Source organism: Perca flavescens, chromosome 8, assembly GCF_004354835.1.
Source record: "Perca flavescens isolate YP-PL-M2 chromosome 8, PFLA_1.0, whole genome shotgun sequence".
Taxonomy (NCBI): domain Eukaryota; kingdom Metazoa; phylum Chordata; class Actinopteri; order Perciformes; family Percidae; genus Perca; species Perca flavescens.
The window spans coordinates 30,186,504-30,199,495 of NC_041338.1; the positions used below are offsets into that span (position 1 = coordinate 30,186,504).

Here is a 12,992-nt window from a genome sequence, read left to right on the forward strand (position 1 = left end):
CAGTATTGCTTCACAATAAGAGTTCCAGTAGTTTGTATGGGGACTTTTTTTCTTCTTCATGAAGCAATAGCTTTAAATGTTCAGTTTGCATTACCAGTAACTACAGCTCCAACCACACGGCAAAAGAGAACAATCAGAAGACAGTGAGGCTGTAAGAACAGTTAGAAGCGCTAGAGCTAGAGGTGCATAAGAGCTAGAGGCGCATAAGAACAGGAACATGGAAGTAAAACTAGACTTCCAGCCACAGACACTGCAATACCTGTTTAATAAAAAAAAAAAAAAAGTCAGATTGCAATGATGACAGAGCTCGGTTGAGGGCAGAGTGGTGTCTAGGTCTTTTCAAGAAAGACTTGAGATATAACGTTCTCCTGAAAATAGTTTTTGTCTTACTTCCCTTTTTAAAAGACCAAACCAATGTTTTGCATGGTTTCTGCTTATGAATGCATTTACATTGCTGTAAAAATATTTTTCAAAACATGCAGTTGTGTTGTAGATTGTTGAGTTGTTTCCCTACCATTTCAGACAGCCTTTGGTTTTAATTCATTTCACTATGGAATTAAATAAATTTGTAACTAGTTTGAGCTACCTTGTGTGTTAAATGTATCTTGTTTTATTGTTATCAGAGCTAGTTTATCATTGGTAATATTGTAAAAAATGTAGACCGATTGGAAAAAGTCTATTGATGACTCGTGGTACGTTAATACATCACCCTGTTAGAGACTTCGGAAATATAAGATCTAGTGAGTTACCAAAGAGTATTGCATTCATGAGCCGAGTAAGAAAATCCAACCCAAAGGGCATACAAAAAGCAATCATGGATGTTAGGATAATGTGAATCTGACAGGTTGACAGGAACTTGCTTTAAAAACTGTGCTGTTAAGAAAGCCAAGTGTTGTTAAACTGTTATTATACGTCATTATTATAATAGATGATCGTAGAGCAATTACTTTATTGCACCAACTTCCCATCAATTAGTGTTAGCAATGGCCGTAAACCCCCACCTCTGTTTTACACCAGATACAAATACCTGCTGTTACAACAAATGCAGTCTGCAGTGCAGGCTCGTTCACTGGTGTTGAGTTACAGAACAGATCCAGACATCAGACACCCTTTGCTTCCCCATAGCCTCTTAACACATTCTGTAAAAGTACTGGTTTGAGTAATATTGGAGTTGCAATATCAAATAAGTGTAAACTATGTTTACATTCCATCTCCACTAGCATAACTGCAAATAAAACCAAACATGTTTTCATTTGAGTGTGGTTGAGGATGCAAACACTGCTCGGTTGCTGGCTGTAACCTTATCAAATGTGGAGGAATTGATTCTGGATACAATCTTATTACGAGTTGCACAATGTCACATGGTAATGGCGTCAGACTTACCATCCATAGCCAAACTTGGCTTAGCATGTGGCCTAATTGAAGCCTTTGAGGAATTGCCTGTAGGAAAATATATAATATAAAATATATTAAAGATGTAAAAATTTCTATTGTATATTTTCTATATCGTATCTATGGCAATGTCGAAAAACCAGCAGCAGAACTATGTTATGGCAATATTTACATCATTTGGACAATGCTTTATGTTCTGTTCTTTGCACGTTATGTTCATTTGGCACTAAACTGAAACTAAAAAGAAAAAAGAAAAGAAAATACTCAGTATGTTTCATTTGTCAAGTATTTAATCAGTAGGATTATACAAAAATTGGCTTTACCATGTGGATATTTCATATAGACTATTTAAGCTGAATGCCTTTATTGTCATTGTACTTTACAAAACAGCAAAATTAGGAGCACTACTCCACTGGGTGCATACAATAAATACAATAAATAATCCTTACAGGACATATGAAACAGAATAAAAACAGTAAAAGAGCAATGATCAGATAAGTGCAAGTATCGAAGTGCAGGAGGTGACTGGGTTTGCAAAGAACTAAATTTGTTTAGGGAAATAACCAGAAAACATGCTATATCCTGATATGTATTGTTATCAATAAATAAAATTACCTATATCGGGATCAAAGAGTTTGGCCATATTGCCTAGCCCTAATTAAAAGGAACCAATTTTCTTTTATCTACCCACAAACATGAGTTTAATTCCTACGACACAGAAAAGTAGATGTAAAAGTGGACAAATTCAACCAGCATTGCCCAAGGCATGATGTAATTTGTTTGCCATGTTGTTTTACTGACAAAGGTGTGTCCAAAGAAGTATTTTTATTATTATTATTATTTCCAAGATTAGTGTTTGGATGCCAGTAAGTCAACTCGAAGTTGAGCCAAGTCTTGTTGTGGTTGGCAAGATTGTAGTGTAAGATGTGGTAGTATGGCCAGAGGTGTGTAAAATGGAACCGATAAGCTTGAACTTTAAGACTCTGAAGTCAGAACAGGGCTATCTACTGTGGAGTCACCTCTACTGTATGTCTCATTCTGTCTATTTGTCTCTTATTCCCCCTTTTTCTTACTTTTCTTTAAGTTTTGCTCCTTTTTTTTTTTTTTCTATCAGTCTTCACAGTCTCTCAGTCCATTTCTTCACCTCTATCACTTTACTGGCATCAGTCTTCCTCCTTCCACTCACTGACTTATCCCTTGCTTTGGCCTTTGGATATCAAGCTGTAGGTTGGTGATAATCAGCAGTCAAACAAATAGCTCTATCTGGAGTTCAGCCGTCCCGCCTCACAGCACCAACGCCTGTTCAGACCTGGCTCTTACTGTTTGCAAAGCCACACTGGATGTTAATGCGTCATTTACCACACGTTGCCATGTCTAGGTTCGTAATATTTTACAATTGTTTCAAGAAGTGTAGTTCCACTTGATTCAGTGTTACTTGTTTTTTTTTGGATTGTGCAGTAGACTTTTAAATCCAGCGAAAAAATGGTAAGGATTTTAGTTAGATGTGACTGTCGACTGAATTCAGCCACAACTATGCAAAGATATGGAAGGTGAAGGAAAATGTAGTGCCCGTTTGTTTGACCAACTAGCTATTCATCTATTTAATAGTACCAGTTTTTCATAAACATTAATACTAAGGGTTTGTGTGTCTGTGGTTAATGGAGATTATGATTATGTTGTTAAGATTACATGAGCACGTCTATGCCTGTATGTTCTTGCACTGTTCCTTTAAAACGTCCTGCGGGCAAATTTTTGTCTGAATTAGCCATTTTTATCTGAACATGTGCTGTGATTCAACATCACAGTGTGTATAGTGTGAAACGTAAAACTAAGCCAGCATGCACTGTGCATGCTTGCCAACCGAATCGCTCCTTTGCCCGCAGAAATAAAGCCCTCCAGCAGCTCTTTTACACCTACGTACCATACCATTCCACTCCAGACTGCCGCTTTTTCTTTTATTATCATCTAATTACACCTTAAGCACTAGTATGAGAATTGTGTTCCACCAGACAGATTGCAGGGTTAGAAGATGTTGTAGTGCAGGGATTCCAGTTAACTGTGTTACTCACTGGGCGAGCAGCTCTATGTCTCCTAACGTTTCACATTGTTTACTGGCAGAAAACCGGTGACACATTGTGGAAGATGGAGTGAGGGAGCAGGTAGTAATGCACATAAAAAACCTAGCCGAAAAGTGTTTAAGGAATAAATTAAAATGTTTCAGAGATTTTGCGAATTTCCTGCTATCACAAAATGGCAAATAAATCAATGTCTATTTGACAGTCTGTCCCTTGACCCATATTGTTTTTCAGCAAGGGGTGTTCAGTTTATCACAGCACTTTTTTTTGTACCCATCAGTCATTTCCTGATCGAAAGAAGAAGTTGATTTGTGTTTTACAAGCAGCAGGTTCCTCGGATGTAAAACAGCTTCTCACAGGCATTAAGTGTCATCGATGAAGCTGTATTCAAACGGAAGTGCTTAGAAAACCTTCACCCATGCAGCCAAAAACCTTTTTTAGCTGACAGTTATGGGTATTCACAACCCATTAAAATCAATCTTCATCTCTTCAGTAAGTGCTGATTCAGCATGACTCCATTTCCCACACAAAGTTGTATTGTAAAAAAGAAGCCCGGAGCAACTGTAGTACATTTTGCTTGTACTGTTTTGAGACTTGCAGGTCATTTGCAGGATGAGTGTCAGATCAATGTCTGAATGTAGACGAAAACATCGGGTCAAGCTACAGACTTAGGCTACTGTTTTTAAAAAAACATCTCCGAAAATTGGATGTTTGAGCACCAAAGAACAAACATATTTTACAGTTAACTAACCATCACGTGTTGCTGTACAAAGTTCTTGGTTTTAAGAACTTGTAGGCTTGTCAAAAATTGACAGTCTCTAAAGAACATTCAAGTGCAGGTTTCCTGTGGACCGTCTGGGGTAATTTCCATTAGGCTAGCACAGAGAGGTAAGGAGGTATCTAATGTCTAGATGTGTAGTGTAACTCAACACTGATGTTGGGCTTGGAATTACCAGCAGCCACCTGGCATGGCTGTAGTTGGTTGAGGCTTTTAGTTCTGCTACTGTACTCTGTCAGGCTTCCTGTGTGTCTTTGTCCCATGGGAGACACCACAAAGTTCCTCAAGCTAACCATGTTTTTTTTTTTTTTTTTTTTTTTTTTTTGTCTGACCTTGTTGATCAGCAGCAAGTATGAAAGGCTTTTAAGAGATGCAGAGTAGAAGCATGTAGGCCTTGATTCAGATAGTGAAAACCTTGATAACCCAAGCTTACAGAATGGATCAAATTCTGATAATAAAAAGCGTAATTTTAGAGGTGTGAATGATGATGATTGTATGTGCATGAGCATGAATGTTTCGTCCTTGTGTGCAGCACCAGTAAACGAAACATGGAACCCACTCATAACATTGCTCCGTAGTTCTACTAGTGGTAAAAATAAATTCCACAGGGTACGGCGAGTCCTCCGACCACGTCTGAAAGCTAAAGTGTTTATACCTGTTTCAAACAGCAACTTTTGAATCATACTGACACCTTCAGTCCCGGTCTCCAACACAAGCTACAGCTGAACAGCAGATTTCTAAAATGTTGGATATCCAATTAAGAAAAAAAATGCCAAAACCTCATAATTCAATATGTTTAAAGGAACACGCCACCGTTTGTTGAAATAGGGTTGTTCACCCGTCTCCTCTATATTTATATAGGTGGGCAAACGCATTTTTGTCTCAGTGCATGCATTGTCTTAGTCTGGCAGCGCCGCCGCTAGCTTAGCTTAGCTTAGCATAGTGAATGGAATCCTATGTTGCCGGTTAGCATGTCGTGTGTAAAAGTGACCCAACAACAACAAAACCTAATTACTTATTGTGGCCTGCGTATTCACGAGTACAAATAGCAATTCCGATTAAGACTAGATGATTTCCTAGGCAGATATTGACTTGGGTCTATATTGGGGCGAAGCACTGCTACTTGGACAGATATTATTATGTATTATCAGCTGGAGCGTGCAGTGCATGCTTGTCTGACGCCACTGTTTACAGAACGTTATCATTCAGCGGTGTGGACGCTCACGTCGTTATAGTTATAGTTATGGTTATAGTTATAGTTACTGGTGTGGACGGGCCTTAACAGCCCTCTTCAGTCAACCATGAGGTTAAGGTTCCCAAGAAAAATAGCATGAATAGTTTTACGTCTGTGTCATTTTGTAGAAGCATGGATCGCATGTTTCATAATTGATTATGTTTCACTCTGGAGCGGAATGTGGCCAACAAAGTGATGTAGGAGACACCCAGGACAAAACACTTCTTTTCCAGACCTGAATATAGACATTTGTCAGAATGGTTATATCAGAGTTTGGAAAGTGTGGAAAAATAACTTGTCTAATAGTTTTGGAAAAATCCATTAAGGAAATCCATCTGACTGAAAAGACTCGGCGCCACACATTCTAACAACTGACCTTTGTGGATTATAGTCATCTCTGTTAAGATTTGTGTCATTAACCAGCTCAAACTACTGGTCACATACCACAGTTCACTCAGCATGGCCAGCCATCATTATGGTTCTAATCTTCCTTCATGTTGTACAGTGTGCTCCCAGTATTACAGTGAGTACAGTGACACATAACACACATCGATGTGTCACATGACACATCCGTGAAAGCAGGGAAAGGAAGAAGGATTAGTCAACGTGTGGATCATAGGAAGCCTTTCCCGTGACTTCAAACACCAGGAGCTCTCCGGCCGACTCCAACAAAATCGATAGAGTGAAACAAAGGTGTGTGTGTGTGTGTGTGTGTGTGTGTGTGTGTGTGTGTGTGTGTGTGTGTGTGTGTGTGTGTGTGTGTGTGTGTGTGTGTGTGTGTGTGTGTGTGTGTGTGTGTGTGTGTGTGTGTGTGTGTGTGTGTGTGTGTGTGTGTGTGTGTGTGTGTGTGTGTGTGTGTGTGTGTGTGTGTGTGTGTGTGTGTGTGTGTGTGTTCTCTCTGCCTCTTTGACCCCTCTGTTTTTATTTTTATCTCAAGCCCTCTGTTTTATTTTCTGTCTTTCTCTGTCTCTCCCTGTGTCTATGTCGCCTCACTCTTGTTTATTGATTTCTCTGTTTTGTTTTTAATCTTCAAATATAGAGTGATCTGTGCAAATAATCCTATTGAACCACTAACAGCATTTTGGAGGCTAGTCTGCAAAGAATATTTGAGACCGAGGTTTTGCAGGCAGGAGCCCAGTCTCTTCTTCTTGCAGGTGGTTTGATGTCAGGCTTGGCCTCCTTTCCAAGTTCCACATGCTGACTTAGAGATTTCTATCAACTCGTGTTATGTCAGGTTAGCGCAGCACTTTGAACAAAGCTCCTGGGGCTGCACAGTTATGGGCCAAATGATATCTCAGATTAACCTGCTGGATGTTGAGTTCTTGGTAATAAGGTTGCCGTTTTTGTTGTTGTTGGCATTTTGCCTTTAGTTGACAGGAAACAAGGGAGTGAAACCGAGGTCATAGTAGTTATATTGTATGTGTCTTAAACACTTGGCCAGCACCCCAGGGTTGGTTAGTTAATGAGGGGCCGGATTGTTTGACTGTATTTTGTGTAGACCTGAAACAATTAATCAATCAACAGAATATTAATTAACAACTGCTTTAGTAAGCAATTTAATTGTTTGAATAATTTTTTTAAGCCGAAGGATACTTTCAAAACTTATTTTGTTACAGAATACAGAATACATGCCCACAAATGTAATTTGTAACGTATTCCGTTACGTTACTCAATCTGAGTAACGTATTCTGAATACTTGGATTACTTCAGGATTACTTCCACATTGAATTGCGTTTTATAAGTGTAGGAATGCGGCTATCACATCCAGTTTACTAAACAGGCCTATAATGGTGTGTTCTTTTTATTCCAACTGGCTGAATGTGTACCTGAACAAGCAGATAGATTATTGTATTGGTAGTCCCGAACTGCATATTGCAAAAATCTAGCCGCGGTCTAAGCTACCACAAGCTAATTTTAGCTAACGTTAGTTAGCATGTCAAACGGGGCTAGTCAGTCTTTAAACGGCTCTGGAGCTAGTAAATCAGCACCTAGGAGAATGTAAAGTCGCACGTCAATGTTAAAATAGCAAGGTGACCAGTAAAACTACAGCAGACGACTAAAAATAACTTTCTTTAAGATGCTTCTTCAGGTTGAAAGTGGAGTAATTTGGAGCTGAAAGGAGGTTGGTTGCTGGCAAGCAGAGGCTGCACGGCACAGTTAGCTGTATTTCATTCTCCCTGTTCGTTCTTTAATGTGAAATGCTGTTTGAATTTCCAAGATAGAAACTTATTGCTGCCCTGGCTCTGTCGTGCCGGTTCCAACTCCATTGTGACTGATCACGCAAATAGCAATTTTTTTCTATTTCATATCGGGGCTTCTGGAAAATGCATTAAGTTGCCTTAATTTATTCAGAGTGAATAAACTCGTGAAACACAGAAGTATGGTCATGTAATCCACTGATTTTAACAATGTAACTGTATTCTAAATACAACTATTTAAATTGTAACTGAATACAGTTACTCATAATTTGTATTCTGAATACGTAACGTATATATATATATATATATATATATATATATATATATATATATACATACACATATATACACACATATACACACACACACGTTTTGAATTGTTGGTCAGTTGAAACAAAAGTCACCCTGGGATCTGGGAAAACTGCGATTGGCATTTTTCACTATTTTCTGAGAGTTAATTAACCGGTTAATCAAGAAAATAATTGTCATCGACAATATTGTTGTTAGTTACAGCCCTAGTTTTGTGTCTCTAATATGAATCCATCTTTACTGCTAACCCTAATCCTAACACTACACATTTTAAGTGAAAGGATTCACTTTTTGGTGGTAGTAACATGAAATTATATCTTAACTGGCTGTGATTCCAAAACAAATTGAGGACAGAAAAAGATCTACAAATTGTGTTGATGAATTGCATGAGCACCAGTGAGACTATATACAACCCTCCAAATGAATTGCAAGAGCAACTGTTAAACTGAAGCAGGTGTTTTGTTTGTTGTTTTGGTGAAAGGGAACTACTTTATAGAAGTTCGGTTGACCTGACAATTAACACATTGGAACAAAAAAAACTTCTGTGAAGTTGTGTCTAGTTGTTCCGTTTCATTGTCATTGCACATAAAAAGTAAGCTGTACATCCCCCTGAGCTCTTCAAAAAACGTTTGGCTCAAAATGTCCCAGAAGTCTTTGAGGGGAGGAATAAATGTCATTATTATGACATTCCAAACATTTCCTTTACCCTCTCCCTTTTCTTCCCTGAGTGATGTCAGAGTCACAGATTCCCAATGACCATGACAGAGCACTTTTGTATACGGCCCAGAGCCTGGTGCAGGAAGGTGCGAGGCTCTTTCACTTCTCATTTCCTGTGCTGCAGGAAGCGCATTCCTTTACTGCTGGCAGTAAATAAGAAAAGGCAGAGTGTAATTGCAAGGTGTGTGTGTGTGTGTGTGTGTGTGTGTGTGTGTGTGTGTGTGTGTGTGTGTGTGTGTGTGTGTGTGTGTGTGTGTGTGTGTGTGTGTGTGTGTGTGTGTGTGTGTGTGTGTGTGTGTGTGTGTGTGTGTGTGTGTGTGTGTGTGTGTGTGTGTGTGTGTGTGTGAAATAATTTATTTAAAATTACTTTAATGAAAATGTTTTCTCCATGTATTGGTAAGACAGACTTTTTTCCAATATAGGAAAAAGCCAGCTCCGCCTCGGGGGTGTATCATTGTTATCGTGTGTGCCACAGAGACTGTTTTGATCAAAATGTACGCTTAAAAACCTAAACCCTAGTTAAATGTTAAACTAATGTTTTTTTTTTTCACAATTTAAGAGACCTCTGTGTGTGTTTCTTTGTGTCAAGCCTTTGCCCTTGCTGACGTGTTTATTCCCTCGGTAGTATTCATAGCTCTGAGGTGTTTTTAATAGAGTTACCACTTGTTATCTACAACCAGTTCTGTTAAACTGATGATGACTTCATATGTGTTGGGCAACCCATAAATGACACACAGCCACTCATTGTCTTTGTGTCCTGCCTGTCTCCATCTGGTCTGCTTCTGTTTGACGTATGTAAGCGTCTTACTCATATGTATTTTTCTAGTTCCCTGATACTGTGTGTGTGTGTGTGTGTGTGTGTGTGTGTGTGTGTGTGTGTGTGTGTGTGTGTGTGTGTGTGTGTGTGTGTGTGTGTGTGTGTGTGTGTGTGTGTGTGTGTGTGTGTGTGTGTGTGTGTGTGTGTGTGTGTGTGTGTGTGTGTGTGTGTGTGTCTGACTTTTTTGCTCCTGTAGGACAAGGGAAAAGGAAAAGGTTTGGTGAAGAATGCAGCCCTGGAAGAACAGGACGCTCAAAACCTGGAGGTTGTCGCCTTCTGTGAAGACGTAGCAACGTAAGATTCTTCCTGTTGGCATGAAAATAAAGCCTTCCGTTTGACTATTCTTGACCTTCTTTGCTCATTTAAGTGCTTTGCAACTTTTTTGATGTTAATAATGACATTTTATTGACGCACAAACTCACATGGAGCAGACTGGAGTTCTACACCTTCCAACTTGTGCCACCTAATGTAGAAAAAGAAACTAATAACAGAGACAGTTTAGACCTTTGGATGGTGATGTTGCCCCCTACAGACAAGGGAAGTAATATTATAGTCTGACTCAGCCGATGTACTGCCTGCGTCGGATGTCTCTCCGTTCTGCTATCTCTCCGTTCTGCTATCTCTCCGTTCTGCTATCTCTGCATTCTGCTATCTCTGCTATCTATTTTGCAAGGACAGCTGTGATTGTTTTAAAGTAATACAAACAAGCCAGAGCAAGCCTGACCATCAGCTGTGGAGATGTTTCAAGAATATTCTGACACTTGTGCCACCTGCAGGCAAGAAGTATTACAGCTGCATTTGTTTTTCGTTCGTCATTCATTTTTGAGGTTTAACATTTAACAGTTGTACTAGCTGTTAGCTAAATGTTCAATAAAAATAGAACATTATTGTCAATGCTAGATTCATAATCTGAGAACCCTGAATGTGTGTACAAAAGCCACTATATCCAGTAGATGTTGGACCTGCTAGTGGTGCTTGAGGAAAAGTCACCATAATGGATCACCAAAGTCATTTTAGGATTCACCACCTGGGGACCATGAATACCTGTATAAGATGTCATGGCAATCCATCTCGTAGTTGTTGAGATATTTCAGTCGGAACCAAAGTAGTGGACTAAGACCGACATTGACCTCCCTAGAGCCATGACGCTAGCATGGATAAAGATAGCATTTTGTTTTTCTTGTTTGTATGTGAGTGTAATGCAAACTTACATATTTTCCTGCATATATACAAGTAATTGCATGTTTTGCTACTCCGTTTGTTTCCTGAGCCTGTACAGAATATCTTACTCCAGTAGTTAGATTGGGTGGAGTGATGATGGAGCTGCGCTCAGGGAATCCACTTCCATTTCGATAACAGAGTCAACACTCGCTTGTTGGTTCACACTCGCCCTACATAGTTTGCAATTATGAGTAACTTAATCTCCTATAAGAGTGTAAATGAAGAAAATGTAAAAATAATTCCATAGTGTTTTCATCATCTTTTACCCTTCCAACTACCCAAGCCAAGAGAATCACAGAGACAACCTCAGAGACAGAGTGATGCCTTATCGTGCATGGAGGTTATTTTCAGTAGAAATGGTGAATTTAAAGCGCCCATATTATGCTCATTTTCAGGTTCATAACTGTATTTTAAGTTTGTACCAGAATAGGTTTACATGGTTTAATTTTCAAAAAACACCATATTTTTGTTGTACTGCCCAGCTCTCTCTCAATGGTGCAGATCCTCTTTTCACCTGGTTTCTGTTTTAGCTACAGAGTGAGACCTCTTTTCATCTTCTTCTTCTGTACTATCTTTGATTGCACTCGCACATGCTCAGTAGCTCAGATGTAGAGCAGTTCAGCTAGCTAACTCTAGAGACAGTAAAAGAAAGCCTGTTTCTCCAACTTTGGTCAGTTACAAGGCAGGATTAGCTGGGAGACTTCTAAATGAGGGCGCACATGTAAGTAGTTCTTTTGTAGATTATGGTGAACTTGTGCGTGTTGTAGCAGTGCTTTGCTATCTGTTGTGGTTAGCCAGTTCATTTCGGACTGTGACGTCACAGCCGTATCTCACTCAAAACAGCATGGATGGATTTTTTTCAAAGTTTGTATGTGTGTGGAAGCACCAGAGACACAAAAGAACACCCCAAATCCCAGAAAAAGTTTTTTTTTTTCATAATATGGGCACTTTAAAATGATTTTATATAGCCTTATCAGTGTAGGTATGAATACCATTTTCTTTTTTTTCTTTTTTTATTCAGACTTGCTTTTCCTCCTCTCTTTCTCCCCTCCATCCAGTTTTCCATGATGGATCCAATATTCTCATCCAAGCAATCTGATCTGTATGTCAGGCTTGCTCTGGCTGCCCCTGATGTTTTCACTGGCTCAATAGGCCAAAATACTGAAAAAAGTGTTGACTCTGTTGTGATTGTTTGTTTTTTTTTCTACCAGTCTGCGCTCCAAATTCCCTCATAGCGACGTGTCCACCAACCCTGGCTACGTCCTGAGCCCTGTCATTACCCAGAGAGACAGCGGAGGTGACAATAGCTGCTCTGTCAAGGTTTCCATTGAATTCTCAGAATCTCAGCAGCCTGTAACTTTCACCTGTGACGGTAAGCATCCAGTGACAAAAATGTCAATTATATGTACCAACTTGGAACCAGTTCTTAACAGAATTTAAAAAAAAAAAAAAAAAAAAAAGAGCATATGACAGATTTTACACCTAGTGCTACCAACTGTTGTGACACTAGAACATACTGAGCAAAAATCCTGACGGCAGGATATTTCCTTTGCTGAAATCTGCAAATTTTTAGAGGGTTTGGATCATGAAAATGAAGCCATTTTAGCAGCCCTTATCCTTTGTATTTTAGAGATATAATGAACAACTGTTTTAATGGTCACACTGTAAATTTAATTGCCAGAATAGCCCAGTGTTAAGACATGTAGAAAATCCTCTAACAGATGGTACACGATCGCATTGAAGTCAGCCAAAAAAAGGAACCTTTGCCTTTTAGAGTGAGCAGCTCAGATTGCAGATATGAGAGCTCTGAAGGAGGAAACAACATGCACAGCTGCCAAACTCTTTACCCCCTCCCCACCTAATTTTTTTCTGTTTCTTTTCATTTTTTTCGTGGGAAGTACACTACGTTCCTTTTCCGCACAAATAAAGGTTTGTCCCCTCACCATGGTGTAGCCATGTTGGACAAAAGAGAGTGGAGACTTTTTTTTTTTTTTTTTTTTTTTCCTCCAAAGTTCCACTAAGATCTTTGGTTCCCTTTCCTGTGTTTTGGGAGCTGTTATTGGCTAACCCCTCGTTATACTCACACACAACTACAACCACGTTGATTGACGTGTCTTTTGCGATCTGAAGCTAAGGACACTGGAGGCTGTATGCCAGTCCAGTGGGGCGTTTTTTGTTAGGCATATTATTCCAACAGTGTGACATAGTTCACCACTGTCTAAGTGGGTCCCTGAAGTTCAGCATTAGCTCA

At 39.4% G+C, this 12,992-nt stretch overlaps 1 protein-coding gene across 2 annotated transcripts in view; it reads left to right on the forward strand.

Moving 5' to 3' along the window:
* The window catches only part of pik3c2a (phosphatidylinositol-4-phosphate 3-kinase, catalytic subunit type 2 alpha), a 49,234-nt gene that overhangs the window by 11,359 nt on the left and 24,883 nt on the right, over positions 1-12,992 (forward strand). For both annotated transcript variants that reach the window (XM_028584647.1, XM_028584648.1), the window contains exons 3-4: positions 9,717-9,814; positions 11,953-12,113. In XM_028584647.1, coding sequence (XP_028440448.1) covers positions 9,717-9,814; positions 11,953-12,113 — 259 coding nt within the window. The remainder of the gene's footprint in view (positions 1-9,716; positions 9,815-11,952; positions 12,114-12,992) is intronic.